Genomic DNA, 20,476 nt, shown 5'->3' on the forward strand with positions numbered 1-20,476 from the left:
CGCCCTGGAGCCCTCTCCCAAGCCTTGGACCAAATGGAAACAATAATGCTTTTTGCAGAAGGAAAAAAAAAGCCTATTTGAAATACAAACAGAATAAAGTGAAAAAAAGAAATATATACATATATTCACGTTCTTTTAACATATGAATTGCCCCACTTTATCTGTGTGAAATAAGTTTGTTCCCATTATTGGGCTGGTTCTCAAGCTTTGCTGCTCGTTTGAATTACCTAAAGAGCTTTGAAGAAAAACATTGGTGTCTGGGTCCCAGCCCCAGAGATTTTGATTCAGTAGGTCTAGGGAGGAGCCTGGGCACGGGAAGGTCTCAGAGTTCCCCAGGTGATTCTAATGTGCAGCAACTTTGTGAACCACCTCTTGGCTTCAATGCAGCTAGTCATCAGATATTAAATCTAAGACACATGGACTACTAGTGCGTGAGCTCTGTCGCTAGGTGTATTCCATTTTCTTTCTCCTGGAAGATTCGTGCCAGGGAAAATGATTGATAGTTGTGTTACTTCTCTGAAATGGATGGAAATTTCCAATTAGCGTGAACAGGGGAGGGTGAATGGGTGAATGCAATAAGGTGTATCATTTACGTATTGCCCTATGTGTATGGCTAGAAGCTTTTGCAACTGAGGTCTGCCCTACTTTTCATGCTAATGGTAATGCTTGTCCTCCTAATGCAGCCATAAACTTTATAAGCCCATAGGTAGACAGCATCACAAAATATTTACCCCTCCCCACTGGCCCACTCTCAAGCTTCACTCCCCTTCCCCAATACACAAATGTACATCAATGCGCTTGAGACCAATATCAACATACTGACCTTCAATTCTTCTACTCTGCAGCTTCCCTCTTATCAGGAGATGTCAGCATTTAGTGCAAGGACAAATGCTTGCCTCTTGAGGAGTAATGTAGACAAAGCCTCCAAGAGACAAATAGCCCTCAGGGAGGGGGAAAAAGTCTTTCAAAAAGGTTGATGCCCAGAGGAGGCATTTTCAGTCATCTCAGCTTAGAGGTCAAATATCCAAAATTAAAAAGGTTAAAAAAAAGAAGAAGAAAGCAAGGAAGAAAAGAAGGAAACAATTTTCTTATCTCATAGTAATAAGGCAGTTTTCCTTAAAAAAAAAAAGACTTAAATTCTCTTTCCTAATCAAAATGTGCTTTTCCATCTTTAGACTATTCCTCTTATATCCTGTATTATTCATGATGTTTAATTCTTGAAATAGCACATGGCTGAAAACAGAAGCTAACCTCTTGTTCACTATGAATTGAATCTTCTTTTCCTAGGACCCGTCTACAATGTACAATTTGGGGTTGGCCAACATAATTATTTTCTCTGAAATACGTTACAGCATTTTGCCTTTTCAATATATAGTTATACAATACATTGATAACACAACATATTTAATATAGTCAATATAGTAAATACAGCTATAACACACATGATATGATGCCACTTTGGTGATTTTCTTCATCCATGTAATTCTGAAATTTGACAGTATAGTTTTCATATTCTAATGAGCTGAGTATTACCTTTGCAAGGATAGAAAAATAAAATAAATTCATAATATTCTTGTGTGGTTTGCCCCTGGGGTGGATTACCATAATGGGGGGATATTTGAGCCTTTCCCCAAGTCATTAAAAATCCTCCAGCGAGCAGCCCCTTGTCCTCTCCAGGGAGTGGGGGGAAAGGATCTTTAATCATAATAATCCTGGGGGGAGAAATCTCGGAAATAAGACATCTGCTTCTGTGCCTTGTTGTTTTGCAGAATAGCAATGATTGCCTTAGCAGCTTCTATTGCCATATGTATACAATAAGTAAATGAACAGAAAATTGAATGAACGCATAAAAGAAGGATAAACCCACCCAGCTTAACAAACCCACTCTCTCACCTGCTGTGCCCCGAAACATGAAAGAAAGAATCATGGGATCATAAGGATTAATAAAATAACAGTCTCTGTTAACAATATTGACAGGAGGTATAAGGATAATTTGTCTGATGTGGGACCAACAGCTTAACTAACTGCTTAATTCTTTTTTTTAAGGGCAATTCATTCATTTATTGTTTAAAGATTGTAAGACATCTGAATTTTTGTAGCACAATTTAAATGTTTTACTTTTTTGATAAAGCAGAGTATAATAGCAAAAACAATTAGTTTCCAGTAATATCTATATCTCTATTCAGAATTAAGTCTTCCACAGACATGTAACCTGGAAACAAAAGCCTGTTACAATAAGCAAAGCTTCAACGGAGTGGCTACTTTTTGGGCCAGGGAAAGGTTCATCCCTATAGGAGGATGATGTGCTATGTAAAATGGCTGCAAGGTCACAGCCTTGAGGGCGTTGGAAGTCTACTATCCTATTCCACATTACGTAGTTCAGGGAACTTCAAATGTCTGTTCATCTGCAACCAAGCTGGCAACCTTTAACTGATATTTCAAGCAGGTAAGAAATAAATGAAAAGAAATCCCTACATTGATGTTCCTTGATTTACACTGTTAAATGGTTCATTAACATGTAATTCTGGCTAAGAATTACATTTGAGACTCCTTGCTCAGATTTTGGTTAACAGTACAAATCTTTCAGAAATTCATGTTTTTATTAATCAATAATTTGTCAGCTAGGATACGTTCAGGCATCAGCTGCAACATCAAAATAGGTGCACTGCCTCAGCGCTTTGGAAAGACATAATCTAAAACACTAATAGCAGACAAAATATCTGTTACTAGACAGCATATGTGCAGTACAGCAAGACAAAAACATATTCATATGTGCCACGGACCAGCCTCAGAAAGAGGATTTCACCGCCCAGGGTCAGAAGGGACGGGGTAAGGAACTGAAGTAGCACCGACGAATGGGGTCAGAAGGACCAAGACAACTGACGGTTGCAAGGCAAGTTTTATTATGCTACAGTTGCAGATTATATAGACTAGAAAAGGGAAGGTTGCCAGACGGTGGTTTACATTATCTAATGACTGTCTCGGCTCAAGGTTAACTTCCCTGGGAGAAAACCCATAAACCCAGAATCATCCAAAATAACCTGCACGTGCAGGGTGGAGACAGATTGGCTTGTCTCATTTTACATACTTTCTGATTTCTGGACCCTGGTGATTTATCTCCCGTGGAATGGAACAAGGAGGGGAACAAGTAGGGACAGTCCCTTCGAGCAGCAGCGGCATGCCTGGCATGTCTGTAGCCTGCTCTCAAGGCTGATTGCTTCCCACAGGTCCCCCTTCTTTATTTTTTAATTTTTGCTGCAAAATAATTCCATGAAGCTTAGTGCCGAGAGTAGTATACTGAAGCATGAGGATACGAAACAGACATGAGAAGATTATTATCAATAATAGGCAAATTATGGCCAGGGTAATAACTCCTGACAACCCTCTAGTAATCCACGACTAAGGGTTTAACCACTTTAAATGATCCAGTAAAGTTTGAATTACATCTTCTGGTGAAATATCATCAAGATGTGCATGTTGTATATCCTGAATTTCAGCATTTAATTTCTTAAGATCAAGACTAATATTATTATCTGACCAAACACTCAGCAGATGCATTTTTACTTTTTCCCATTCCCAAATACAGTCATTGTACTTGTAAGGAATAACACAAATCCACGTATACTTTGCATGACAAGCTAAACGCATCCTCAATTTTAATGCTGCCATCTGATCTCCAATCCTCAAAATTGCGTTTTTAAATTCATCTAACTTGTTATTAATCTGTAAATCTATGTGACTTTGTAAAGATTAAGCAAGACTGGTATTTTGAGATAATTGATTAGCAAAGTGAGCATGATTAATACTCTGTGAAAGAGCAAGACGGGCAGTAGCCGCGGTAGCAGACAGAGCAGCCAAGGCAAGTAAACTTACTATTAGCCACCCAATAAAGCGTCTCCTTCTCTGCAAGGCTTTAGAGAGTTCCACCCATGCCTGTACTCCAGTATCTTCATACCAAGGTTCTCTCAGATGTACAGGCACCATAACATATATGGGTTGCCTTAGTATAAGCACAGATTGTGTTCCTGCAGAAGGGAACATACAACTGCTAAAAATACAATGAACACAGCTAATATTATATCCTCCTTTGGAAGAATTACCAATGTTAATAGAACCAATCAAAAGTGTATATGGAGGAGCAACACAAGTTATAACAGGTGTATTGGAATAAGTTAGAGCTAGTTTCCATATATCCCAGTTCTTTTGAAATGTGATAAACCTATCTATGATGGGAATAGAAGAGAGAAGAATTGACCCCTTGGTATGATCTGTAGTACACCATATTTGGTTATTATTCCAAGATGCATTGCAACATTCAAAATTGGATCCAGCAAAGTTAATGGTCATAAAAGGAGGAAATTGAGGTTTTGATTTTCTGTTAAGAATAGTAACCTTATGTCCAACTATAAGTATCCCTTGTCCTCCAAGTAAATGCTTCATACAGAAATAATTTCCTGAATCTTCACCTGGAACCTTGGCTATAGTAATAGCGGAATCCCAAAGTGGCGAGGCATATGAGATTCGACCTCTAATATTAATAGCTTGCCCATTTTTATACCAAATGATGGTATCCTTAAGATCCTCTCGTCGGCTGGTAGCCGGGCCTGTAAGAGTAATGTTGGTTCCTGTAAAATGAAGGTTCACAAAAGCAAAACAGTGTAATAAATGAGTGATAACATGTTTAGTAGCTTCTCGGGTCTGTGCTGTAGCACAGAGGAAACCAGAATAAGTATCAATAGTGACATGAACAAATTGTAATTTCCCAAAAGACGGGATATGAGTAACATCCATTTGCCATAAATAACTAGGTAATAATCCACGAGGATTAACACCATAATGTGGAACAGGAAGGTGAGGTAAGCACTGTGGGCATTGCTTAACAATTTGTCGGGTGGCTTCACGAGTAAGGGAAAATTCTTTGCGTAACGTAGCCGCCAACTGATGGTGTAAAGCATGCGACTGCTGTGCTGCTTGTGAAGCAGTTTGATCATAACTTACCATAATATGAGGGTGTCCAGGACATGGACCATGAGTATCAACAGTATGAAGATAATGAATGCAATACCTTAGCCATTCTTGACAGCATGACGAACGGAAAGGAGGAGGACGGTAATTTGGGATATGTCCTGCTTTAGGGAAAAGAGATTGAGGAGGAAGAGTAACTTTAACTTTATTTTTGGGAGGAAAACGCACAGGATAAAGATCACGTTTAGATCGAGTTAAAACATCTGCAGTCACATTAAGTTTAGACAATGGACCAGGCAAGTTAGAATGAGCACGGATATGCAGAGCTGCAACACGGCCATCGTGGGAACGAATAAGCTGTTGAAGCAAACGAAAAGAGGATGATAATTCAGGGTCATTAGTATGTCCTCTGGTCACAGTCTCCAGAAGAAATAATAAGCTGATAAGATATTTACTATCAGAAAACAAATTAAAAGATATAGAAGGCAAATGTTTAAAAGCCATCATGACAGCATACAGTTCAACACGTTGAGCTGAAGTCAAGGAAGTTTGTTTAATGAGTTTTGTTCCGTCGTCAGTGATTACAGTAGCCCCTCCTGAAGAAGAACCGTCTGTAAAAACCAAAGGTACATGAGGAATAGGCTGTTGCCTAATTATAGAAGGAAAGATATAACAGTTAACTTTGTCGAATTGGATCAATTTATCAGCAGGGTAATGGCATTCCAAGGCACCTGAAAATCCTGCAAGAGCAAGACCCCATTCATTACTATGTTGAAAAAGCCAATTTTGTTGACTAACTGAATAAGGGATAATAATTTGAGAAGGTTCTATACCCAGAAGTTGTAAGCATCTAGTTCTACCTTGCATTATTAGCTTACTACTAAGTTCAAAATAAGGGTTAATAACCTTAGAGGATGTAGTTTTCATATGAATCCATTCAATAATGCCAACAGTTTGCCATAAGATGGCAGTAGGCACATGAGGTGTTGGACAAGCAATTAAAGAAATTGGCAGGTGAGTATGCATTCGAGTTAACTGTGCAGAGCTGATAGCTCTATTAACTACTTGTAAAGCTTGAAGTGCTTCTGGAGTCATAGAGCGTGAAGTAGAAGGAGCTGAGTCACCTTTAAGAATATCAAACAAAGGCTCTAAATGAGCAGTAGTAAGTTTTAAGGAAGGCCTTGGCCAATTAATGTCTCCAAGTAATTTTTGAAAATCCTTTAATGTTTTTAAATTATCAACTCGAATTTGCAGTTTCTGAGGCCTAATGGTAGTGTTATCAATATATTTTCCCAAATAGAAAAATGGAGATTGTCTTTGAATTTTTTCTGAGGCAATGACCAAGCCAAATGATTGTAAGGATTGTTGTAAAAATTGAAAAGCAGTCTCTAATAAAGAAATATTATCAGTGGCTAAAAGTATATCATCCATATAATGTATGAGATATAACGTTGGAAACCTTTTTCTCACAGGAGTTAAGGCCTGAGCCACATAGTTTTGGCATAATGTAGGACTATTTGCCATGCCCTGAGGCAATACTTTCCATTGAAAGCTCCTCATGGGCTCCTTAAAATTTAAGGAAGGCAAGCTAAAAGCAAAATGTTTTCTATCTTCAGGAAACAAAGGAATAGTGAAAAAAACAATCTTTTAAATCTATAACTAAAAGATGATAATCGTGTGGTATGGCTGTTGGAGAGGGTAGGCCTGCTTGAAGAGCTCCCATTATTAGCATAGTTTTATTAACAGCTCTTAGATCCGGTAATAACCTATATTTTCCAGATTTTTTCTTGGTAATAAAAATAGGAGTATTCCAAGGACTATTGGAAATTTCTAAATGCCCTAATTGTTTCAGTACTAATTGTTCTGCAGCTTCTAATTTCTCCTTTGTGAGGGGCCATTGGTCCACCCATACAGGGTCATCACTCAGCCAAGTAATTGGATCGGCAGTGAGTGGAGGAGAATCCAAGGCCCCTAAGAAAAACACAAACCTTGTCTATCATATTTTATTTTCACATCAATAGGATAGACAGGTCCTTGTTGATTTGTTCCCAGCCCTTTTGTGGGAAGAAATCCTTGATCCAACATCATATTAGAGACTTGAGAATTTGGACTATAAAGTAATACTCCCATTTCTTTTAATATATCTCGGCCCCAGAGGTTTAAAGGCAGCCTAGGCAAAACATAAGGCTGGAAGTATCCTGAATGGCCCTCACTATCTTGCCATAATAACTGACTACTTTGCATAGGAGAAGAACTCTGTCCTATTCCTTGAAGTTCTGTAATAGTAGGACTAACGGGCCAATGTTTATGCCAGTGAATCTGTGTCATAACAGAGACATCAGCTCCAGTGTCTAACAAACCTGAAAAAACCTTTCCATTAATGGTTCATTTCCTTTCTGGATGTTCTTTCCCTATCTTCTGAATCCAGTAGGCAGCATTAGATGATCCAAAAGCCTTTGTGTCTCTCTTTTGATGTTGTAAAATTTGTCCATGAGGTACAAAGGGCAAAAGTAGCAATTGTGCAATTTTATCCCCAGGAGAAATCATTATTATATTTTTAATAGTTTGTGCCATGATTTTTATTTCTCCTTCGTAGTCACAATCTATGACTCCTGGCATAATAGTTAAACCCTTCATGGTGACACTACTTCTTCCCAATAGTAGTCCCATCAAACCCTTGGGTAAAGGTCCATAGATGCCCGTAGAGAAGGCCTGAGGACCCATTTCAGGAGTTAATACATATCGGGCGGAGGTACTGTGGTCCAGTCCTGCGCTTCCTGCTGTTTCTCTGGAGAGCAAAGATATTGTATGTTTTTGTTTTTGGTTAATGTCTGATTGATAGTTTGAGGAGGATACACAGACATTGCCCCTATTATCTGTTGGGGCCGGGGAAGGCCCCGGGAGGAGTTTCCCGACAGTGGTGTTCCATCCTTGTGGGCCACTGAGCGACCAACAATCGCGTGCCCAACGTTTTCCCCTATTGCATTTAGGGCATAAACCAGGGATTTTCTGACCATCTGGAGGGTTTTGAGTAGGGAAGGAAGGACCAGGGTTACAGTGAAAAGATCTACATTCTCCAGCAAAATGACCTGCCTTTCCGCATTTAAAACTAGTCTTTGTTCTCTTTGGATTGTTTTTAAACCCCACTTTAGTTGATGCTGCAGCCATAGCAGCACCCTGTATATAAGCAGGCCCAATGTCTGCACAAAGGCGAATATAATCCTCCAATGTTCCCCGTTTTCTCCAAGGTCGAATCGCAGCCTGACATGCATTATTAGCATTTTCAAAAGCAAGTTGCTTAACTACAATTGTACCAGTGAGTCCATCCACAATGAGTCTCCCCACCGGCTGTAACAATCTATCTACAAAATCAGCATATGGTTCATCAGGTCCCTGTCTAATTTTTGAAAGATCCTCAGTTTTGTGTGTAGAAGATAATTTCCTCCAGGCTTGTAATGCCAAATGATTTATTTGAGGATAAGCAACAAAGGGATAAGTTAATCGAACTTGTAAAGAAATATATGGTCCTTCCCCAATCAGCATATGATAATCAACTGGAATATCATGGGTAGCATTCTTTTCTGCTTGTTCAGCAGCCCGTTCATAAAAATCAAACTTCCATATTAAATAATCTCCACCATTTAAACAAGCTCGTGCAATAGACTGCCAATCAGCAGGGGGAAGAGCTTCTCCTGTAATAGTGTCAACCATAGCAGTAGTAAAAGGAGCAGTGGGCCCATATTGAGCACAAGCAGATTTTAAATCTTTCAAAACTTTAAAAGGAAGAGCCTGATGCTCCCTAATAGCCTGTTGAGGATTATTAGGATCAGGTCTTTCCGTGACAGGACAACAGAAAATAGGATCTTCTCCTCGTTTTATTGCTGCTTGTACAGCACGTTGCAAGGGACTGAGCAGTTTTACAGATGGAGAATTTTGAGGAAGACAGTCCTTACTAATTTGCAGCTTTTTCACTGACTTATCTATTATAGCCATTAGAAAATCATCTTCAGGATACTTCTCTCTTTTATGTTTAAAAGCCTCATCTGTTAAGTCAAAATGTTCCTCTTCATCTGAAATATTTAAATTTATTAGCTCTTTTGGTTTAGGAAGTGGCGACACAGTAGCTGATAATACAGTCGTTTCTTCTGTCAGAGGCTTATGTTTTTCTGACTTTACATTCAAATCAACACTATCATGAGAAGAACCTAAACATATTTTTATCAGATTCCACAAACTAAATGTAACAACGGCAGTATGAGTAGGCCCTCGAGACTCATAATAATTTTTAAAATCTTCTCCAACTTTCTGCCAGATTTCTATGTCACAGAGCCGCCATCAGGAAACCAGGGAGATACATCATGGATATGCTGCAAAAATTCAGTCAACTGTGAGGTAGAAACTTTATTACCCCGAGCTTTAAGCATCGAAAGTAAAACCGGAGCAAATAATTCACGCTCCTTTGAGCCCTTTTGCCCCATCTTATTTTACTTCTGACTGTTGCCTTATGCCTCTGTTAGTTTCACTTTTACTCGTGTCCACACATATTTTGCATAAGGGTTCTCTTACCTGCACTTTCTTTTTCTTTTCATTGGCTTCACGCTTCAGGTCCCTGTTCAGGCGCCACTTGCCGCGGACCAGCCTCAGAAAGAGGATTTCACCGCCCAGGGTCAGAAGGGACGGGGTAAGGAACTGAAGTAGCACCGACAAATGGGGTCAGAAGGACCAAGACAACTGACGGTTGCAAGGCAAGTTTTATTATGCTACAGTTGCAGATTATATCGACTAGAAAAGGGAAGGTTGCCAGACGGTGGTTTACATCATCTAATGACTGTCTCGGCTCAAGGATAACTTCCCTGGGAGAAAACCCATAAACCCAGAATCATCCAAAATAACCTGCACGTGCAGGGTGGAGACAGATTGGCTTGTCTCATTTTACATTCTTTCTGATTTCTGGGCCCTGGTGATTTATCTCCCGTGGAATGGAACAAGGAGGGGAACAAGTAGGGACAGTCCCTTCGAGCAGCGGCGGCATGCCTGGCATGTCCGTAGCCTGCTCTCAAGGCTGACTGCTTCCCACACATATGTTGGCTTGTTTAAGCCTCAAGCCCTCGATCCTTTGATGAAATACAATAATTTCATTCCTATGGTTTTCAATACCAAAAACTCAACCTCCAGGAGGGCTAAAGTCTAATTTGTACTCCAAACCAAGTAGCAGTGCAGTTCGCTACTACTGAGGCTGAATCCATAAAGACTTCAAGACCACGACCAGAAGACAAGTTATTATATATAATACCCTAGAAGGCCTGAAACATAATTATCATATACATAGCTGGTCCTTCAGAGCTTTTCACCTATAACATGTTTTTTGATGAAAGTTATTTAATGTACTGGAGATAACTGTGACTTACTGATCAAATATTTGAATACTTATACTTACCTGGGATTTCATTTCTGCTGAAAGAAAAAGGAAAAACAGGACTCACCTAAAAAAAACAAACTTTAGAAATGAAAGTAAAAATCTTATCACACACTCTCACTTTTGGAAGCAGCATAGAGGGGCAGTCAATGGTAAAACACTGGTGAAATAGGTCAAAACTCTAGGCCAAAAATCCATTATTATTATCGTCAGTGACAGTACCACAACTGTGCCCTTCATAATTAATAAGCACTCCTAACAATCTTCATTTGGCACCAGATGATGTGTTGAAGAGAAACACTCTGGGAGGTTTTGAATCACACTTGGTATTTTGTTAGCCAAGTTACAGGAGAATTTTTAAAGTGGGGGGAAGGGAAGAAGGAAACGGACCAGAAAAAGAATTGAAGCCATCATCTACAGACCAACAAAGCACTGAGAGTTCCAAACGTTATGTCAGACACTAAAGTGACTGATAGAGGCTCAAGTGGTTTATAAAACCTATAAAAAGACTACACCAGCAAAGTCCCCATTTATCGGTAGAGTTCAGAAACTAAAACAAGGAATATTTTAGCTTAAAACCTTATCTCAAGAGAATCATATACACTTCACATGAATAAAAATACCTGAAACCAAACATTTTTAAAAGCTCCAATACCCAAAATATAAAGAAAAAAATTAATTCAGAAGACTCAATCAATCCGTGATAATCACAAAACGGCCGGGCAATCTCTATCTCCCTTCCACATTAACCATCCATCCCCTGGAAGACCAAGGGAGATCAGACCTTCCAGACTTACCTTCCAGACTCACCTTCCAGACCTTCCAGACACCTGGCTGCTGCAAAATTCGATGGAGACTCCTTGTGGAACAGCAGTTTCGCATCTCTTGGGTTTCTCCCTATCGTGACCATGCAGGAAGCAAGTCTGGCTGTGCTATTTCTTATCATTGTCTGTCACCCATCTGCACCATGATATTGAAAAAGTAGTTCCCTTTCCCCCAGAAGGTTGAGGCTCAGCTACAGGGGTAATTCTCCTGGGCACACAGTCATTATTTAGGCCGACTCAGTGACTTCAACCGGCTTAATCATGTGATCAGGTTTGTTGCCGGCTGCATAATGCTCCCACATCTGTAGGTAGAGCCGCTCTAGTTCCATTGTATATTGTTTGGTGTTGAACAGAGGGCTAGATGTTCTCTGCTTCCAGACTTTGCCACGAATTTTCTTCAGGTATTCGAGATCAGTTCCCAGTTTCACAGCTATCTCTTCATATTCTTGCCGATTTTTAGCAATCAGCTCAAGACAGCCTAAACAAGTGAGCTGGGAACCTGCAACTCGGGAAGCAAGAGTCTCTCCTGGCATAGTCACCATGGGGGTCCCTGCCCAAAGGACATCCATCCCTGTGGTGTGGCCATTACAGAGTGGAGTGTCCAAGCAGACATCAGCCAGCTGGCCTCTCCGAACATGTTCCTCTTTAGGAGCAACAGGTGAAAAAATGATACGGTTTGGGGGAAGGCCCATATTTTGTGCGTACTGTTGAATATTAGCTTCTCCTGCTGCTGGAAAACGCAACAGCCACAGTACACTATTGGGAACACGCTTCAGAATATTTGCCCACATCTGCAAAGTAGATGGGTCAATTTTGTATAACTGATTAAAGTTACAGTACACAATGGCATCTTCCGGTAACCCATACTGAGAACGTGTGGTTACAATAATGGTACGGGGAACCTCCTCTCCAGTGGCAGCCTTATTGTTGATCAGGGTAGTTGCCAGGCCATTGCTAATACTGAATCCATTCATTGTAATCTGAATTTGTCCTCTGTTAATCATTTCAATAACTGCTTCTGCAACAGTATTCATAGGAATGACAGGCATATTAAGAGCTGTATTACTGCTGTCTGCGTTGTCTTCTCCATCAGGACATTTCATCTTGACTATTTGCACATCTGATAGACTATCAAGAAATGCTTGGAGGTCGATGCCATTCAGCACAATCCGATTGTCATAAATGTGCCCATTGGACTTAAAATCGATGACGGCTTTTTTCTTCAGGTGAGGGAACATATTAGCATGATCACCAATAAAGAACGTATGGGGCATATAAGCCAGTTTCTCAGAATACTGCTCAGCAACTTCAGCAGGTGACGTTTCCTGATCAGTGATGATATAATCCATGAAAAGCACGCCACTAGTCCCAGGGTACCCCAGCCACATTGCCTGAATAGGAGCTGGCCTGAGAGCAAAGAGTTCATTTCGAGCACCCCTGGTATAACCATTCATATTTACAAGGATGTGTATACCATCTTGATGGATGCGATCAGCTGCTTTCCCATTGCATGGAATCTGAGAAAGATCAGTGAAATGATTGGCTTCTGCCATCACCTTCACTCGGAAGTTTGTGCCATCATGTGGGCTCAGGGCATAACAGAATATCTCAAATTTATCAGGACTGTGCATGCCTGGAATAGACTGCATAAGGTGAGAAGTAGGATGGTTCCCAAAGTCAGAACTCACGTATCCTACACGCAGTCGACCATCACTGAGCTTCAAGTCTGTTATATGTTCATACGGTGGTTTATGAAGGGCACTTATATTAGCCAAGCAGAGGTTCCCATGCCTCTCAGCAATAGCCTTCCTGAAGCCATGAGGAAGAGGATAGAGCATACTATGATGAGGCTGCACAGAAGGCAACCTATTCTTCTCCAACTGGTCAGCCACAATGCTGACCAACTTCTTCATTCGCTCATCATAGTCTGTCCAATCACAGACAACCTGCAGGCAATGAGCCAAATTACAATAAGCGTCAGGAAAATCAGGTTGAAGCTTCAGAACAGTGCGATAAGAAGCAATTGCTTCTGGAATATTCCCTGAATCCTGGTGAATGGAAGCCAGATTGCTGTGGGCATCCGCAAATGCAGGGTTGATCTGCACGGCACGAGTATAACACTCTAAGGCTCCCTGAACATCCTGCATCTCCCATAGAGTGTTTCCCATATTACAGTACGCATCAGCAAAGGTAGGACTGATTCGAATAGCCTCCTTATAATGCATCAGAGCTTCGTGCAGTTTTCCCTGCTGCTTCAATACACTTGCTAAATTTGAATGGGCATCAGCAAAGTCTGGGCAGAGCTCTAATGCTTTACGATACAAGTGAACCGCGTCTTCACTGTTTCCCTGTTCTCCTTTGATATTGGCTAGGTTATTCAGAGAGTCTGCATGGGTGGGACACAGCCGGAGAGCTGTACGATAACAATCTTCTGCTTCAGCAACACTGCCCTTCTCTTTGAGAGCGTTGGCTAAGTTGCAGTAAGCATCAGGGAAATGTGGTTGCAATTCAATAGCTCGCCTGTAGGTGTCTATTGCCAGATCCATCAGGCCTTGCTCATAGTATACACAAGCCAGGTTGCCATGTACCACTGCATGATTTGGACTCAAGCTTAGGGCACGAAGGTAAGCTGCCACAGCTCTGTCAAAAATCCGTGCCTCATTGAAGACATTTCCTAAATTGATATAAGCATCCAGAAAATTGGGGTCAAGGGTGACAGCCTTTTCAAAGTGATGAATTGCAAGCCAAATCTCCCCTTGTGCATTGAAAACACAGCCAAGATTACTCCAAGCTACTGCAAAGTTCGGTTGCATCTCAATTGCTTTCAAATAACATGCCTTGGCTTCTTCTAAGCCACCCAGGGCTTTGAGCAGGTTCCCCAGGTCACTGCGAACACAGTACAAAGAAGGATTGTACTGAAGAGCAGAGACGTAAGCTTGTACTGCTCCTTCCATGTCGCCTGCTGCTACCAAAGCGGCTGCCAGGTTAATATAACCATCGATGAAATCTGGTTTGAGACGCAATGCATGCCGGTAATGCTCAGTTGCTTCCTGCAACTGCCCTCTTTCCTTGTACACATTCCCCAAATTCGAATAGGCTTCTGCCAGAAGAGGGTTCTGTTTAATTGCCAGAGTACTAAAGTGGGCAGATCTGTCCAGCCTTCGACACTGGAAGTGTATAGATGAAAGTAATAAAAGTACACCAGTATTGCCTGGCTCTTGTCTCCAGAGCTGCATGCAGTGTCTCTCAGCTGTCTCAAAATCTCCTGCCTGATATTCTCGATGTGCCAGCTCAGCTAACCCTTGGAAGGAAAGCATACGTTTCGTTGGTTCTGTGCTGTCGGCCACGTTGCCCACGGAAGACGCCATCTGGAGCTTCTGGAGAGAGTGAAAAAAGGGAGTAATTGAGTCCCGCTGCCGCCACTACTGGCAAGAATGTTTCTAGTGGTAGCAAACACGAGCGCAGCAGCCGTACCACTGCTTTGGCACGCTTAAGCAGCGGCAACAGTTACAGGCACCGAACCTTAGGAACTATGGTTGGCCATCTACCTCTCATGCTCTTGAAATCTTAATTCTTAACCCTGCCCTCTTCCCCCATTTTTCTCCTAATCAGGGAATAAAAATTACCTATCCATTTGCCTTAGAAGAAATCAAAAGTCAGTAGGCCAAACACTTTTCAAAATATTGTTTTCTGTCCAGTTGGAAATGAAATACATGATTGACTTTTCTTCATCATTCATATAGTCAACGTGGAGAACATTAGGGCCGTGAATTTCAATACAGTAAGATGAGAAAATTTTAAATTGGCCTTCCCAAACCACTAATAAGTAACCGATGTTGTATAGAATGCTAAAATCTTAGAGACTGAGTTTGATATTTTAAAAGTTCTGCAAACATGAGCTAATTTCTCCTCATCAAATTTCTCATGCCTCAAACCTGAGTATCACTTTTTAAAAGATAAATTTATTTTTATTTATTTATTTATTTTTATCTTGGCTGCGTTGGGTCTTCAGTGCTGCGTGCAGGCTTTCTCTAGTTGCGGCGAGCGGGGGCTACTCTTTGTTGCGGTGTCCGGGCTTCTCATCACAGTAGCTTCTATTGTTGTTCCACAACTCTATGGGTTCCTTTTTAGGTCCTACGAAGAACCCTAGAAATTAGTTCATGTAATTATAGGTTTTTGGAAAATTATCAAAAGTGAGATATTTTAATTTCCATCAGGTAAGTCCAGCGTCTATTTCTTTGTCAATTTTCCTTCTATCATATTCTGCTATGTTGGATCATATTGGATTGGTCACAGGCTTTCTTGAAATCTGGCTAAGGAGATGTTTTAAGTGAGGCTATTATGTGATTTTCAGACACCACCATATGTAACTGACTATATAATATCCCATTACAGGAATAACTTCCAGTACTCTTACTGACTACTCTACTGACTTAACTAGCACAAGACACAGAAGCGTAAGGACAAAAACCACCTTACAATATAGCCATGTCTTGCACTTCACAGCTCTCAAAGCATGTGCGTTTGAAGAAGAAAAAAAGAACTGAAAAGTATAAAACCAGAAGTTATTCTGTGGAAAATTATTTCAATCATCAGGCATGTGAAGGATAAGTCAAAGATTCAGTTTTCTTCAATGCTTAGTCAAAACGGAAATTTCCTTCTGTCAAGAATATACCCCAGGGCTTCCCTGGTGGTGCAGTGGTTGAGAGTCTGCCTGCCGATGCAGGGGACACGGGTTCGTGCCCCAGTCCGGGAAGATCCCATATGCCACGTAGCAGCTAGGCCCGTGAGCCATGGCCACTGAGCCTGCATGTCCGGAGCCTGTGCCCCACAACGGGGAGAGGCCACAACAGTGAGAGGCCAGCATACCGCAAAAAAAAAAAAAAAACCAATATACTCCAGGGGCTTCCCTGATGGCACAGTGGTTAGGAAGTCACCTGCCAATGCAGGCGACACGGGTTCGAGCCCTGGTCCGGGAAGATCCCACATGCCGCGGAACAACTAAGACCGTGTGCCACGACTATGGAGCCTTCGCTCTAGAGCCCGTGAGCCACAACTACTGAGCCTGCGAGCCACAACTACTGAAGCTTGTGTGCCTAGAGCCTGTGCTTTGCAACAAGAGAAGCCACCACAATAAGAAGCCTGCACACCGCAACAAAGAGTATCCCCCAGTCGCTGCAACTAGAGAAAGCCTGCGCACAGCAACGAAGACACAACACAGTCAAAAATAAATAAAGAAAGAAATAAAAGAATATACCCCATCAATAATGTGTGTAATGGAATGGTGTCAATGAGTATTTTATCAGAATTCCTGTAATGCACAAACCTATAGCAGTACTGAAATCAGTAATGCATTTATAATAGTAAATATTTATGAGGAAGTAATCCATAGAGGTTTTCTCAAAGTTAACAATGAACATTAATGCGACATTATCAATAATAAATTGTGATGCTGAAATAAACTTTTCTAAACTATTAATAACTAAAAGCAAACTCTAATCAACCATGTGAAAAGAAATCTATGTCTATAAACTACAAAGTTTATTTCTTAAAATTTTATTTCTAAAACAGGAGGCAGTTAAAGAATATATAGCTACAAGAGTGGGGAAAAAGTTTTATAGAGACACATCTGGCAGTAGTTAATTTTCAAATGTCATTTTTCTAGATTTTGTGACACCTATAGTATTGATATTTCAAAGCATTTAACAAATTGTAATTTGAAGATTTGCTACTTCCAGGTAGAGTAAAATATTTTGAAGCAAAACAACATTTCCACTGAGAAAAATTTTAAAAGCCAAATAAAATAGTCAGCATTCAATCAAAAAGTTCTAGACATACCAAGAGATAGAATCATATGACTAAAATTCTAAGAAAAGAACAGATAATACACAAATATTTATATAAGATATTGTGTATATTTATCAGGAAAAGTCTTTATCAAGAAAAGACTTTTAAATCATCAAAATTAATATTACATTTTATTTATTTGTATATTTTATTTATATATAGATATTTAGATATTTATATAAAGAACTTAAAGTTAAAGCTCTAGTTAAGGCAGTGACAAAAGCAGTAGCAGTGGCAGTGAAAAGAAATGGTTATATTCAAGGATATTTTGTCAGTAAAAGTCCAAGATCAAATGTCTGACTGCATACATGGGATGGATAGACGGTGTGGGAAAAATCAAAGTTAACTATAGAGGTTCTAGTGAAGATGGGGTTGCCATCCCCCAACCCAAGGGGTTGCTATCATCCCCAAGGTCTAGGAGACTCAAAAGGAAGGTCATGGTCGAGGAAAAGTTAATTGCTGGGAAAATAAGACTCCCAGTCTCTCCAGCTCCTTACACTAGTTTTTTTTTAAACATCTTCATTGGAGTATAATTGCTTTACAATGGTGTGTTAGTTTCCACTTTCTAACAAAGTAAATCAGTTATACATATACATATGTCCCCATATCTCTTCCCTCTTGCAACTCCCTCCCTCCCACCCGCCCTATGTCACCCCTCTAGGTGGTCACAAAGCACAGAGCTGATCTTCCTGGGCTATGCGGCTGCTTCCCACTAGCTATCTATTCCTTATACCAGTTTTGTTTTTCTGCTCATATACGTAGCAGCATTTCATTCAAGGGGAAAGTCATTGATCTGACTGGTCAAATTAAACACCATAGTTCAAGGCACATTTACAGTGGTTAGTTCCTCCACAATTTAGAAAGTAACGTTCACAATTTCCCTCTTCCTACACTGTGGAACACATTGGCCATTCCTCCAAAGTTTCCACTCCATAGAGTGGACCAGAGATGACATTAGCCCAGAACTGAGAGCTTGGCATGAGATGGTGTCAACCCCACCTAGAGCTCTGGCATAAGTTATGACCCAACCCAGCTCTACAGAGAGTTCTGCATGGAATCTTGTCTCAGCCATAATAATGTGATTCTGTTTTTCATTTGGTTTGCTTCTTTGCTTAACTTTCCCTGGCCACTCTGACAAACAAAATTTCAGGCAATCCTGGGCCACTCACTAACTTTATTCCATCTAATGTTATCCAGATTCCCAAGAAAATTACTAACTATAAAGGGGGAAATTTGGAACATGGTGAGTTTTAGGTGCCTGAAATATACAGGTAACTGAATCCAGTTAAGTAGCAAATTATTTGGATCTCAAATATGCCAGTAGAAGAGCAGACTAAGCTCAATTTAATGTACTCTTACTGGAGACACATGTAAATTCTGGGTCAGTTTTGAAAATGTTAAAAGCACATAGCTGAGATTAAAAGAAAGAAAGGAGCACCTGCATGTTTCAGAAAGTAACAGAGAAATTAAATCCAGAGAAATAAGAGCAGACTGATGTGTATGCGTTCTGTTCCTTAGTAGAGGCCTTATGTACATAGGGGCTGGAGCTAGAAATCTAACATTACCTTGAGGCCAGGAATTTAGACTCAGGATGGAACAATATGGAGAAGTTAGTACAGATATCCTACAGAACTTTCATGAGGAACTGCTTAGTCCATTAAGAGGGCCAAGGGAGGTGGTGAGGAAGATTGATATCTCTTGAAAACCTTCAGGTACAGAAAACATCAGCACCTCTGAAAAGTAGGCCTGTCCTTCCCAGAGTTGTGATGGCCAGGTTGTCACTAACCTGTAAGGCCCTGTATGAATCAGAAACTGCAAGGAGAGGAATTCAAAGAAAACCAGATGCAGGATGGGTGTGGCAATAAATCCTAGGACCCTATCAGAAACAAAATTAAAACCACTCTAGAGGGAAATTTTAACAAACCAGGGCAGAGAGTATCCTAACCAGAATAAAATAATAATTCTGAGGAAGTTCCTTTACTTATTTAAGTAAGATTCAATGCATTTCCATGGCCAGGCCCTTTAGAAGAATTCTAAAACATATACAAACAATTCATTTACATCTTATATATCCCACCATCCAGAGCAAAATTCACTTAAGAACTGTACTGGTGGAAATTGGGCAGCACTATGGAGAAAATAAAATGTGTTTACCATCAAAAAACATGAAGGTAAGAAAGATAATGTCTAATTTTTTAATTATCCTGTGGTTTCTTGAAATCTTTTGGAAACCCAAACTAGAGAAACCTAGGAGGAAATGAAGATTTAAATGTTTAGAGATTTATCAACTCATCTATAAAAGCTTTATTAATCTCTTCTTTTAATAACATTCCTGAGAGGTATAAATGTGTCCAGTGATAGGGTTGAATAAGCCTGAGAGAATTTCAATTGTTTACTATTCTTGGTCAGCTCTTAAGACCTTTCAGGAGCATCTTGATTTTCATGGCCTCATCCAACAAAAGCAGGATATTTTACAGAAAGTCCTGGGCCACTTTTCGGCTTGCTTTTGTGTTTATGCTTTTGGTTTTTTCACATCGGGCGGTACATTAGGCTACCTATTGCATACTCCCTCATTCATGCATGCATTCACTCAAACAATATTGACTGAGTTGAGACATTTAATTAACACTCAATAAATGATGTTTAGATGAATGAATGCGCTTTCTATCAAAGTAAGTGTAAGTACTGAGAAAAATTACAGAATGTATGATCCCAGCCCCACAAAAGCTTATAACTGTGTTGAGGATATAACATATGCTGATGAAATAACTAATATATCATATTGGACAGTGTCTAAGTTCAAAAATGAGTTTTTATAAATAATCAGAGCCTAAGGAGCACAAAGAAGGGACAGTTCATTATGGGTTGAATCTATCAATAAATGTACATTTCAGATGAGATTTGAGATTGACCTCAAAGAAGAGGACTTAGATATATGAACAGAGAACAAAAAAGGCATGGTGATAGCATGTGCATAGATAGTGTGGCCAATATTTATGTTCTTCATTAAAGATAGTCAGAGATAACCCAAATGTAACTGTTTCCATGGGTCCATTCTCAGTATCCAAACAAAACGGCAAATCCTATCTTAGTAAAACTAATGAAAAACACAGTCTTTAACAAAGAGATTGTGAAGGAAACGGGGAGAGAAAGGCTTGCATCCCACACCACACAACAAAACTTATTGAATTATTTGTTTAATTGTCTCCCTCTGAAAATTTCCTCTCCCTCTCTCGGTACGTGTCTCTTCTCCCACATCTGGCCACACTCTACCAGCCATCTTTCCAGATCTTTCCAGAACTCTCCATCCTAGTTTCATTAGGCCACAATTTAAACATCTCACAGGTCTCCAGGATGCATCCCCATCACTTATTCCACAAAGACAAACAAAGGACACTTCTCAGGATCACGTTTCTTTGAAGGA

General features: G+C 40.2%; 1 protein-coding gene across 1 annotated transcript; it reads right to left on the bottom strand.

Moving 5' to 3' along the window:
• Window positions 1–11,432: 11,432 nt before the first annotated feature.
• LOC308611552 (UDP-N-acetylglucosamine--peptide N-acetylglucosaminyltransferase 110 kDa subunit-like) lies at window positions 11,433–14,691 on the bottom strand (the record flags this gene model as incomplete). The annotated part of the gene is made up of 1 exon (XM_081260277.1): window positions 11,433–14,691. The coding sequence occupies exon 1, from the start codon at window positions 14,571–14,573 to the stop codon at window positions 11,433–11,435; it is 3,141 nt and encodes a 1,046-aa protein (XP_081116403.1). The 5' UTR covers window positions 14,574–14,691.
• Window positions 14,692–20,476: the final 5,785 nt, after the last annotated feature.

The sequence above is a fragment of the Mesoplodon bidens genome (assembly GCF_964165515.1).
Source record: "Mesoplodon bidens genome assembly, contig: HAP1_SCAFFOLD_302, whole genome shotgun sequence".
NCBI lineage: Eukaryota > Metazoa > Chordata > Mammalia > Artiodactyla > Ziphiidae > Mesoplodon > Mesoplodon bidens.